Here is a 12,973-nt window from a genome sequence, read left to right on the forward strand (position 1 = left end):
ACAACCTATTAACCAAAAATTTCAGATGAACTAACAAACTAAAACAAGCACCCTACTAGAAGAAAATAAATGCCAACTAAATGCTTTTCCACAACCTGGTAAACCAAAACTGATGACTTCATGGCTGTTCCTGTAGAGTTTTATAACTAAAGTGCATGATACTTTTGTATTTTCTGGAGCAACTTTGAGAAACTCAGGCTTGTTAAATAATAATTTCTAAATATTTTTATTTTATGGAACTTTTAATGGTTCTGTTTAATTAGTGCACTCTTCTTTTTTTTTAACTTATTTTGTGTTTTCTGTCTGATTAGTTTCAAACATTCGCCATTGTTGTAGTTGTTGTTGTGTCTGTGTATGGATATGCTCAGTACACAAACGGTACACATGTATGCTGTACTTTACATATTGATAATTTGAAATATATTTTTCAGTCATTTGTATTTTATACTGTATTACATTGTGAAACATGAAAGGTCTCCTTGACTAAAACAATGAAGGCGTGCTTTCATTTCGCTGACTGTACAGCAATTTTTTAAGATAAACCTGTGGTTTAACAATGGCTCACTGACTATAGGTAGCAGTGGCTGAGACCAACCGCCTGCACTAAACCACAGGTCATGAGGAAGTGCTCTATTTGGAGATACGATCGCATGTATTTCATTTCAGCAGAAACTGCAGGTGTAATGAAACTGACCTTATACAGTTCCTTATCTTGACATCACTTGGTCAAGTTAATTTGAAGAATAAACATTATGTTAAAAAAAAGGCTGGGCTGAATCTCAATGATCAAATGTGACAGACTGAAAAAAAATGTGTTTATATAAGACTAACAATCACAACATTACAGAGAGGACACAAACACACCAGCTTCCTCTTCTCTCAGTGGACTCCCTCCTCTTCCTCCTAACACAGTCACATGCTGATATCCCTCTCACTGCCCTGGTAGTGGTGTCACTACCAGTATCGCCTGCGGACGCTTCTTTTTTGCTGAACCCTCCCACGTCTGGCATCCAACAACTTGTTTATGGGTGCGACAGCACGGCCATTTCAAAGAGATCAGAAGGACCGGTGGCCCTCAACCTCTCCTCCTCAGTTCCTCCTCTACCAGAAACCAACCTTTAAGAAGATGTCTGACGCTCTTTGTATTGTGGGTTCGTTGTTTGGTGAGTGGTGTGCTATATGTGTTTTGACAGTGAATAATTATGGCAACGATACAGTGACTGTTTTCTTATGAGGTTTTATGAACTCTTTGCCTTTCAGGCTCGGCAGAAGGCCAGCAAGGTATCTAATCTTTTGCTACTGTGGTTTGCTAGAATATGATGTTGCCTGTTTTGGTTTTGTGTTATAACTTCTTCTATCTTTCACAGAATGTGGTTCCTGTTACGTAATAAATATGGGATCAGTAATAGGCATTATTGCCTCTGACATTATCTTGACCATCCTCATCACTATTTCTGTGTTCTGCTTTGCAACTTACCACAAGAGACGGAGGGACTGGGGCTCTCATGATGGTGAGCACTAACTGTATGTGCATTGTGGCTAATGTGTGAGTATGCTGGGCGGTAATATGGCAGGTGGGCATTGACACTTTAATTTTTTTTTAACAGGTAAAAGAAATGTGCAACCATCAATATCAAAGAAAATGGCAACAGAGGTCACGGAATCTCCCTACCAGGTATAGCATTATATTAAGCCTCAAAGACAATAAATATGAAAGTTATTTCAGGTTATATTTAGTCTGCAACTAACTGCTTTGCTTTTTTTGTAGGAGTTACATGGAGTCCAGTCGGATGTGTACAGTGAGCTTCGGCACTTTAGGAAATGAAACAATGTAACAAGAAAAATACCAATATTTTCTCAAGATATAACTGTAATGCTACACACACTTCACATTTTGTCTTTACAATTATGCTATAGATATATATGTATATGTTTTTGCATGAAAATTATTATATTCTAAGTAAGTACTGTATTGTGCAGTTTGTTCTTGTTATTTTTGCAAATCTTAAGCTTTATAAAATACTTTATATATTTATATTTAACTACACTCTAAAGCAAAAGAAATGAAAAGGATGCATTCTTTACATTCATACCAAATATTACACTGTAGCCTACTGTGTATACGCAGTTTCCACAAATAGGCCTAACACAAAGTTGTCAAAACCTCTTTATTTCTCAAAGTTGTTCACGTGATCACATAACAAAAAAATACATGTATAAATCTAAATTTAGATGAAAAAGTCCCTGAAGCAACTGTATTTGGAAACAGCCTGCCTGCCTCACATGACTCAACAGATGGCGGCCCCTGAATCATTATGAGGAAGGAATAGAATCTGAAAAAAAAGAGAGGAAAAACAATTGTTATTCAACATTACAGTCATACTGGATGAGTAACAAAGCAAGATCTAGGAAAACTGTTTCATCCTCTAATTAGACGAGGACGGAATGTAACTCATTTAAATGTACATGATGTGGTAAATGTTGTTGAGATATAACCAAAAACATTTGTCTGATTCAAATGTAGAAGAAACGGACCTCCGTATTATCATCAGGTGGCTCGGCTCTTGGCTGGAACAGACAAGCTACTGGGCATGTGCTCTGGAGGTGCAAAAAAAAAAAAGGATTACAAGAAAATCTTTCAGGAAAGCAGTATGTTGTTGTATTGTATGCGTTGGTCATCAACAAATTGTTACAATCTTTGTTAGTAAAAAAAAAAAAAGAGAAAAGAGTCCATACCTGTTTGATACATTTCAGCACTTATAAATTCTCTGGTTTCTGTGGGAATATTAAGATCCATTATTCAGCCTTTGATTGCTCAGAGCAAACTTTTTGGAACAATTTTGTTTTATGTAGAGTCTTACCATCATGGTCTGTATATCCTCTGTTGCCCACAGGAGCAGGGTTGCCATTGTTTTCCTCCAAACTATCCCAATCCAGCTGTTTTCTGTTTGGACCAGGGGCTGGCATACCATTAACTCTTCCCGGTGTTGCCCTGCTTTGGAGATTGGTGCCTAGACTGCCGCTGTCAGAAACGTGGTCTCCGTTTAAACCGATAACTTGTTTTCCTGACAGATTTTCAGCCACCTGAGAATCTGCCGTCGTCCCTTCCGTACCGTTTAGAAGCGTTCTGCTCCCCTGGTCCCGAACCAGCCTGCTGCTCACATCCATCAGACCCATGTTGACTTTCTCTACTCCTGTTTTCCTCCTTGATGGTGCCTGATCTTTCTCCACAACTTTAGTAATCATGATGTCTTGGCTGTCAGGGTCTTTGAATGCATCTGGAAAGAATAAAAGTTATTGCTTCAACATCTGCATCAATATTTTCTCTGCACTATAACCAGTGTTGGGCTAGTTACTCAAAAAATATCCTAAAAAATATATGACTCAGTACTCGTTTTTAAAACATTTTCACTTAACTTACTTAATAATAATTACTCCCTGTCTACAGTAATCAGTTACACAACTAGTTATATTACTTTTCTGCTACTCCCGACAAAATTGGTAATTGTCTCCGTCCAACCAAAATTCAGACTTGTTTTTATTTTTGTTAAAATAAAAGTAATGGGAATATTTCCAGCTGCTGAATATAACTGTTTCCATCTTCAAAACTAGTTTAATCCACAATTAGAAAAATTTGACTGATTAGTAGATGCCAACAAAAATAAAATTGTAGTAATATTGTAATTGGGGAGTAACAGTATTATTACTGAAATGTATGTATTTATTAATTACACAACTTTACTGGGTAAAGTAATATTATTACAGTAATATTATTACTAGTAATGAGTTACTGAACAGCATTGACAATTACAGATTACATTGAGTTCAAGGTGCTGCAAAAAAAACATCTACAAATAAAGCCCTCTTACACGTAAATCCATCAATGCCAAAACTATCTGTAGAGTTTGCATCTGATATGTCTGTGATTGAGTTGGCTGCTATTTAAAATTAAAAGCCTGCTGATGACAAGAACCATAAATCCACAGCTGCTTTGTATTTTGATGTGTGGTATTTGTAATACAAAATCATAAGACAATTTGTAATCACAATGAAGCTACAGTTAGTACTTTCTTTCAGTGGCAATCTTTGACAGGTTTTCTATATGCTGCAGATATGAGAAAATATGATGATCACTGGTTTACCGTAACGATCAGATAATGTCAAAAGTGCCTGCTACGGTACACGCTGACGTTACACAAATTCCATAAAAGACTCTGTTCTTTTTATGTCCCTGTTGTGACCGGGTCTTTGAATCTCACTTCTATGATCTTGGGGAACAAAAAGTACTTTGAGGATCTGATGAGATGAGCTGTCAATATGTGACCTTCCCATTTAAAAGTAGTATTTCTGAAAGCTACAATTTGAATCGCAGACCTATTGTAGTTGCAGGTATGGTCTTTTCAGTTGTTGTGCCAAGTGCATCTATAACAACAGAAATTAAGAGGTTATCGCAACAGTGATTTAAACGGTTATTCATTTGATTTCAGAAAACAGTAGTAGGACTGTTTTTTTTTAAAAACCACAAATAATCTCACCATTTAGGAGGATGTTTTCTCTTTGAGCTAGATAAGAAGAAAGCATTTTACTATCCTATATAATTAATCTAAAGTGTGTATTTTAAAATTTTAGTACAATCAAAACAACATTAGTTTATTTTTTCTCCCTTCAGATTGGTTTACCTTTGATTGGGGCCGTTACCACCACAGCAAATGGAAGAAGTAGACAACATGTGAAGCTAAAACAAATAAAACTAAAATTAGAAATGGTTAAAACAAGGTTAAGACGCACAATTGTTATGAATTTTCTGCCATGGTCATTTGCAGCTAGCAAATAAAATACATTTCAAGGACAGATGTTTGAAAAGACAAATATCTATTAGACAAAATGTGAAAACTTACATCTTCATCGTTAAGTTTGGTCCCCGGCTGTCTCCACTGTTTGTCAGCAAGAGTGCAGCTAGTATGCAGTTTATATACTGCTGCTTTATCCTGATTATCCACCTTAAATAGCTCTTGCCCAACTTAATTACAGATTTTGACCAGATTGAGTTGCATTCAAAGACAATTTCTGTGTGTTTAATACACTGTGCAGGCAGAGGAGCAACAATGAAGCTACAGGATAGGTTTACAAGGGCCTATTCATTATATCTATTCAAGATGAAAGCAGATGTTCTCAACATCCAAACGCAGATAAAGGATCAGTCTTTCTCTCTATTAGGCATCGATTACAGGTGGTTGGTTACTTCAGGAAAATGCCCCAGGCTTTTTTCTATCCTTTTAAATGATGCCACAGAACATGTATTGTTTCCTGTCACTATTTCACCCATTGTCCATTGTACCAGTGAGCCCTATATTTGCCCTAACAAAGACCTTTTTTTAAAACCAGGCCCTAGTGAACATTAGCGTATAGAAATGCCTCTTGGTAGAAATATCCTGAATGTGTAGTAACCAGGTGAGTATTTGAATTGCAATCTCACATGTGTGCCTGCTGTACTCCTACTATTATGTAAAATGTGAAATGATGTTGGCCAACATCTGCCCTCAACGAGCTGAAGACATGTGGTGGTCAAACGCGCATGTTGCTTGTGGAAAAGAAGTTAAATAACCAACGAAACATGCCAGTTGTGTGACTGAATACACACACAGACTCAGGCAGAGAAAAGTTTCCGACCTGTTGGTGGCAGAGGGGGTTACAATCTCCCCCATGAAAAAGAAAAAGGAGAGCGCCCTCTGCGGGAAAGGCTATTCGCACTAAGCTCTTGATCCCAAGCATCGCCATATTGACGTCCCAACAACGCTGAGAGGTAATCGTGTTATTTAACCACAAATCGTCGTAGGTTTGGAACTACCGCTGAGTGTTTCATATGTGAGGAAGAGCTGGGAACAAGTAACACAACCGCGGTGCCATCCTACTGCTCGATCACAGTGTTTGTAGGATGTTTTTTCAAGGCGTTGTCAGTCAGTTGCCTCGCCAGCCAGCAGGCTATTCACTCCCTTAGCCTGCTAGCCTAGCACTTTCTAGCTTTAGGAAATATCTTTTTCGAAGCTTGTTATTCAGCTATACCTTAATAATAACCACTAGAATTGTTTTTGGTTATCTACACGCGGACTGTTTGTCTCCTCCCGTTACAGTAGCATAATGTGGCCGAGAGCTAGTTGTGACTTTCCAACCGGCATTTCCCTCTGCTGTTGACGAGCTAATGCTAACTAGCTAGCAGCCCAGCCAGCTGCCCGGTTTTGCCTGATAGCTAACGCTAGCTGCTAGCAGCACTGCACTTGTGCAGGCCTTGGGCCACAGAGGGTTTGTGCGTACACTCACCTTTTTATTAAAGTACTAAGCGGGCAAACTAGCGGTAACTGAACGGGTGGTTTTCCCCAGAGAGACCATTCGTCGATCGGATGCGTCTCATAAGCCCATTTATTTAATGCAGCCATGTAGCTGAATACGTTAGCTCACATAGTTTGCTCATGTTTGCTTAATTGACAGCATTGATTTTAATCAACCTACTTTCTGCCTTTTTTTTTCCAACAGGAGATACTGCCTTGGTGTAGCCCCCAGTGATGACTGTATTGAACCCTGTACCTCCTGATTAGACTGGTTGGATGCCCCCATTTAACATCCAGGTCTCTATGTTTCACATGCCACCATATTTAGACACACTAGGCAGCAATAATTAAGTTTAAGTTGATTTTTTTTTAGTTTGTATTATAAGAAACACATGCTGCTATTTTAGTTACCTGTAGCACGTTGGGAGCAATTGTATTTTCATATGAAATTCTCTTATTCAGATCAACATCCTATGAAACAGTGTGGTGGAAAAGATTTTAAATTTAAATGTTTCGTAATCTTTACTTAACATTTCTCAGTTCTACGTATGGTATTGAACCAATATGAATGATTGGATCGTAGTATGCTGACTGTTTAATATCCGTATGCCCGTGTAGCTTTCTTACCATAAAGGCAACTCAAGTGCTCCTGTTCCGATTCATCAATCACCATCATCCTGGAGGGAACCTCCCAGGTATTATGTTATCTTATAAAAGAAATGTCCCTAATATCTCCTATTTTTTGTTTTATGATATCCTCAAATGCACACTATTGTACATTAATACACAAAATGCTTTTGAATTGACAAAAAAAAATGCTGTGAGTTAAAGAAACACTTTTTTTTACGTTGTTTGTTTTATTTTAGGAGATTTAGAGAAGATCCTGTGTAGAATATGTCTGGCCCTGTTCCAAGCCGTTCTCGAGTTTACCCTGATGTAAACACACAGAGACCTCGGGAATATTGGGACTATGAGTCCCATGTTGTTGAATGGGGGTAAGTTGGTGCATTAGTTGTGTTTGTCTTGTTTAGCTTTGTGGGTTATTTCACTGTGGCTTTTTTTTTGTTTTGTAGGAACCAAGATGACTATCAGCTAGTCAGAAAACTAGGGAGAGGCAAATATAGTGAAGTGTTTGAAGCCATAAACATCACAAACAATGAAAAAGTGGTCGTCAAAATACTGAAGGTATGGAGATAATCTATTGAATACCCTGATGTTTGATACATTTTGAAAATGTTTTTTTTTTTTTTTTTCAGTAAAAAAATGGTTGTGATTTTGTCTCTTCGGGTTGAGATTTTATTTACTTCACAAGACTCTCTCTGTTCACAGCCGGTCAAGAAAAAGAAAATTAAGAGGGAAATAAAGATCCTGGAAAATCTGAGGGGTGGCCCAAATATCATCTCACTGTTAGATATCGTCAAGGATCCTGTGGTAATTTTCCCTTTTTCGTACTGTAACAAATAAGGAATTAATGTATGTACAAGTTTTCGTTCATAAACACATGTACATTTTTTTTCTCCTTTTCTTTTTAGTCCCGAACCCCTGCTCTTGTCTTTGAACATGTGAACAACACAGACTTCAAGGTAAAGATTGGTGCTTTTTGGACTTGTAATGTGGAAATATGTTCATACTAAGTCATTTTTGGCTCATACATTTTTATATTTTTACAGCAATTGTATCAAACCCTATCTGACTTTGACATACGGTTCTACATGTACGAAATCTTAAAGGTAAGAACCTGCTTTTGGTGCACTCGATTTGTTACACTCTATTTTATGGTCTGCATTGGTTGTTTATTATTTGCCAGAAACATATCAAGCTCTATACCTATTCTTAACATCTTTTTATTTTTTTTTGTTCCCTTTTTTTTTACCGGTTAGGCTCTGGATTATTGCCACAGTATGGGGATTATGCACAGAGATGTCAAGCCACACAACGTAATGATTGATCATGAACACAGAAAGGTATTTTTTTTCACATGCTGATAATTTTCCTGATTTCTTGTCTTCCCCGCTGTGACAGCCGCTAATCACATTCAACTAAATTTGTTCCATTTCCAGCTACGCCTAATCGATTGGGGTTTGGCAGAATTCTACCACCCCAACCAGGAATACAACGTGAGAGTGGCATCCAGGTACTTCAAAGGACCTGAACTGCTGGTAGACTACCAGGTAGGGGCCCTATACTCTTCCTTATTTCTACTCATGCCAGTTTTACACAAGTAGGTCAAAAATGGAACTTAAGATTTATATTATTAAAGAAGAGAGGACTGATTTTTGTTTAAAATTGAAGCCAATCTGAGCCCTTCTCATGTCTCGATATCCTTTTGTAGATGTATGACTACAGCTTGGACATGTGGAGTTTGGGTTGCATGCTCGCCAGCATGATCTTCAGAAAGGAACCTTTCTTTCACGGTCACGACAACTATGATCAGGTATGAAGAAGCAAGTCTTCTTAACTTCCTCTTAATAAAGTCTTCTGTGTATGTGTTCACAAACCGGTGGCCTAAATAGAGCAGTGTCTGGGGTTGCGTTTTTGCCCAACATTGCATAATGCATAGCATTGTTAGTTTTACACAGTCAACCCTCATTCTTCTTACACTGAATAGTTGGCCACATTGCAGCTCTGCTGGAGCACCTGGGATTTTTCTTTGTCTTTTTTAGAGTTATCTCAGCAGGTATTAAGCAGGGGTGGACATTTATTATTAACTTTTTAACATTTGGTGTACTGATTGTAAACAAAGGGGGTAGAAGACAAATGTAGAACTGTACCAGTGGACATGGCTCAAAACACATTTTACCCCTATGGATGGCGTCATTTGTGTTGTGTGCTTTGCCTGCCTACACTGTAACACTGAACACAGCATTTCCAGTTTATTCCATGACTGATTTGGGCTTGTGTGTCTTTGAGCCTAGTTGACACTACGGTTGAAATGGTCCTTCAGTTCTATTGGCAGACAACAGCAAGTGTTGATTAACTCGTACAATTAATCTGCCCAGAGATTGAACTGTAATTATTTCTCTAGTAATCAGGCAAACTGCGTTTAAATGTTTTTATTTAATAATGAGAATGTTGCAGACGAGTGTAGAGAATGAAACCTACCAGTTACCGAGGGGATGTCCACTGGCTCAGTTAGGTTTGATAATATTAAAAAATCTTCTCAAATTTCACGTATATTTAATGGGACATGCTCAATGTTAAGATGTTTTTACCTAGATACCACAATTACCTCTTAATTGACGTAATTAATATACTCAATACAAACCTACTACCTAATTGACTATAACACTATATACTGCAATGGAATGTATTGCCCTCAATACATGTGATGTATTAACTCTCAACCTGAACTTGTTTAATTACTGAATTATGTTTCTTGCACCTTGCAGCTTGTGCGAATCGCAAAAGTACTCGGCACCGAGGACCTGTACGACTACATTGACAAGTACAACATTGAATTGGATCCCCGATTCAATGACATTCTCGGAAGGTAAAACATTGCAGCCGTTTGAACGTTTCGACCGAGAGTTTTGGATAACAAAAAACCTCACAGTAACACTTGTTCCCTGGTTTGTTCTCTAGACACTCCCGCAAGAGGTGGGAGAGGTTTGTGCACAGTGAGAACCAGCACCTGGTCAGCACAGAGGCTCTAGACTTCCTGGACAAACTGCTGCGCTATGACCATCAAGCCCGCCTCACGGCCAGAGAGGCCATGGATCATCCCTACTTCTGTAAGTCTGTTATATTTTACTAGCCTGTCTGCGTCTCTTACTTATTCCTTAAGTAAACAGTTTCAAAGCAGAATTTGAGCACACTGTTTGAAGTGGCTTGATTGTGTCAACACAAGTGTTTGGTTCATGAGGCGCTCATATGCACTTTTGTTTTCAGATCCCATCGTTAAAGATCAGGGAAGGGGGGCCACTCCTGGAGGGATGGCTGCCAGCTCCACGCCAGTCAGCTCCTCAAGTATGATGGCCGGTAAGTAATCCAGCCCCAAAAATAATCTACGGTTTGAAATGTTTCCCTCATAATCTGACTCATTAAGAAAGTTAATCTTTAACTTGAAACTAAAACAAAAGTCAGATTGTGAAAGGCTGCTTAGAAAGCTATATCCATAGTGTGACTATTTTCGGAGGGGGGGTTCAAATTCAAGATTACACTTTATTTGCAGCCAAACAAATGGTCAGATAGCAAAAAAAAAAGTCAGATTACAAGCTTTTCTTTGACCGGAATCAAGTTTCTAACTATTTTGAGATTTTGATGATGTGTAAATGTGATTAATGAGCCCCCTCCGTCTCTCCTAGGCATCACCTCAATGTCCTCCTCGCAGCCACTGGCTAACATTGCTGGATCACCCGTCATCTCTGCTCCCAACACTCTGGCCACACAAGTCCCTGCAGCCACTGGGGCTCAACCCTGAAGCCACTTCCTCACCTGTGTTTATGTGTGCTCATGGCCATGTCCTGCCTAGCTCTCACTGCGGCCCAGGGCCATGGCTCCCCTTTTTATGTTGAAAATAACAAAGAAGAAGATTTAAAATTGCTTTTCACATTCAGTTATATTTTGACACCTGGACTTGACAGAAATGTATTGTTGCACCTGTCAGGATTATTAGAATTAATTTGGGTGTGTTATTTGACAATGCCATTGTCTAGAAATTCTAATAAGATGTAGACATGAAGAGAATGGATAATAAAATTTATTTTGTATGTTCCAAATATACAGTCTTGCTTGAAACTGTTTGATGGGGATCCTGCTGTATTACACTGTGAACCTTTACACGACTTCACAAAACAGAGTCAGGAATCTGGTGTGCCCCACCGAACAGTGCTCGCTGGTTGCACACGATATGTAATGTGCAGGAGTTGTTGGTGTTTTGAAGTTGTTAGATGCTATAATTCTTTAATTGGACTTTTGTAGATATTCTACAGTTACTGTCAGGTTGCATGCACCCAATGCTGAGTATCACAGGGTCAATAGTTTGCCAATCTTATGTTACCTTTCACTTCTATATGTGTATGTATGTGTTCATGTTTGTTTTTTATGAAGTCTCTTACACATGATTTTGATTACATAGACAATTTTGTAACTTTTGTTTTATGTTGGGAGGAGTCATCACCTACAAAAACAACTTCAAAAATAAACAATTTAAACAGGGTTTTGCAGGCGCTACATGTTATTGAGTATACCGTCTTCTGACTGGTTGCATTGGCAATATATGAGTGACTTAAAGCGCAGCAGTGTAGTCAATTTCCCTATGATTCTGAATTAATTTTGGCACCAAATTATTTTGTAACGGTGCATTCCCCAGCTTTTTTTTTTTTATCTCTGTTTATACTTTCACATGTATTTATTTTAGTTAGCTTGAACAAAGTGAGTGCAACGCATACATCCTTAATAATTCTCTATATGGAGTCCTAAGTCTTGAGTTATGGAGGCATCAAATGTGCATGTGTGTAATTTCTAGCGAGCCTGGAGATGATAAAAGCTGAATGTGTGAATAAGAGCAGTGAATCACATTCAGAACTCACCTGTCAGTGCTGGCCAAAATGGGAAGGGAGGGAGGGGTGGACTAAATGTACACCCCCAGACCATGTTAGATGAAGTCTGCAGGACTCACATGCATGTTCTCTGTTGCTAAACAAAAAGGGCTGCTACAAACCAGGTATAACTAAACTGGCTGTTCAGGGAAGTTTAACAAAGACATATAGGTGACTCCTTCCATTACATATGCAAACGGGCCTCATTCATTCTACAGTACTACAGTAAAAAACTGATGTAGCACTTTCATCTTACTGTCCAGAGCAGACTGAATCCACAACCTTCATGCAGAGAATTCAAACTGTAGCATAGGAGCTGTTTTTAGACACAATTTAGCTCCAACCATTCGGAATCATGCAGCATTCACGTGCTTCTCATATGTGGGAAATCACCAATGTCTCGTGTTCAATTGCCTCTGATTAATGGCAACAATGGCACAAATGTTCTGCATTTTATCTCACGAATCAAGACATGCTTATGCGGGGCCACACCGCCAGCTGCAAGATCAAAAATGAATTCTTAGGTACGGATTTGTTTACCTATTTCCGATAGCTTTGAACGCAGCATTAGTCACGCCTGCTGTGGCACGCCTCAGCTGCAGCGCTCGAGCACTTTAAAGCAGTTTGTAACATTTTTTTGCTTCTCGTGATTCCGAAATGGGAAAGGTGGTGTTTATTTCGATTATAGTGGCTGCCTTATCTGCGCTGCTCGGAGAGAGGTTCGTCAACTTCAGGTAAGTCAGAAAGCATCTCTGTTCATGTTGAAAGGAAAGGGGTATTTCGGTGTTTGTAGTTTTTCTGCAGGAGAAAAGAAAAAAAAAAAGTTGTGTTGTGACCCCCTGCGATAATTTAATGTGTCGAAACATCGCAGGAAAATTACCCTCGCTTCGAATGAGCTGGTCCAGAATCACCTCCCCAACTGTGTCGCACTCAAAAATCTGGGTAAGTAACGTAAACACCGTAAAACAGTGCAGCAGAAAACGCGAACATTAAAACTAACTGTTATCTTAATTTCAGATCATGGCTCAGAGGATATAACGATCCTTCGAAACGGGCTCGCCTTTATCAGCACTGTAAGTATTTGTGTTGAAGAAGAGCCAAACGCTG

At 38.7% G+C, this 12,973-nt stretch overlaps 3 protein-coding genes across 3 annotated transcripts in view; all 3 read left to right on the forward strand.

Annotated features, from left to right (window-relative positions):
• The first annotated feature begins 956 nt into the window (after positions 1-956).
• Positions 957-2,160, forward strand: tyrobp (transmembrane immune signaling adaptor TYROBP). The gene is made up of 5 exons (XM_035671903.1): positions 957-1,163; positions 1,261-1,281; positions 1,368-1,511; positions 1,608-1,675; positions 1,769-2,160. The coding sequence occupies exons 1-5, from the start codon at positions 1,025-1,027 to the stop codon at positions 1,823-1,825; spliced, it is 429 nt and encodes a 142-aa protein (XP_035527796.1). The 5' UTR covers positions 957-1,024; the 3' UTR covers positions 1,826-2,160.
• Positions 2,161-5,715: 3,555 nt separating this feature from the next.
• Positions 5,716-11,484, forward strand: LOC118335560 (casein kinase II subunit alpha-like). Its single transcript, XM_035671900.1, has 15 exons — positions 5,716-5,803; positions 6,532-6,623; positions 6,945-7,021; positions 7,193-7,321; positions 7,400-7,511; positions 7,656-7,757; positions 7,859-7,909; positions 7,997-8,056; positions 8,207-8,290; positions 8,387-8,497; positions 8,659-8,760; positions 9,716-9,816; positions 9,909-10,057; positions 10,215-10,304; positions 10,631-11,484. The coding sequence occupies exons 4-15, from the start codon at positions 7,221-7,223 to the stop codon at positions 10,744-10,746; spliced, it is 1,179 nt and encodes a 392-aa protein (XP_035527793.1). The 5' UTR covers positions 5,716-5,803; positions 6,532-6,623; positions 6,945-7,021; positions 7,193-7,220; the 3' UTR covers positions 10,747-11,484.
• A 948-nt stretch (positions 11,485-12,432) lies between these two features.
• LOC118335561 (serum paraoxonase/arylesterase 2-like) overlaps positions 12,433-12,973 on the forward strand; it is a 5,156-nt gene continuing 4,615 nt past the window's right edge. Inside the window, exons 1-3 of the mRNA XM_035671901.1 lie at positions 12,433-12,600; positions 12,738-12,808; positions 12,884-12,939. Of these exons, the coding sequence (XP_035527794.1) occupies positions 12,524-12,600; positions 12,738-12,808; positions 12,884-12,939 (204 nt within the window). The 5' untranslated portion in view covers positions 12,433-12,523. The remainder of the gene's footprint in view (positions 12,601-12,737; positions 12,809-12,883; positions 12,940-12,973) is intronic.

Source organism: Morone saxatilis, unplaced genomic scaffold (assembly GCF_004916995.1).
Source record: "Morone saxatilis isolate NCDOM2014 unplaced genomic scaffold, NCSU_SB_2.0 Contig24, whole genome shotgun sequence".
NCBI lineage: Eukaryota > Metazoa > Chordata > Actinopteri > Moronidae > Morone > Morone saxatilis.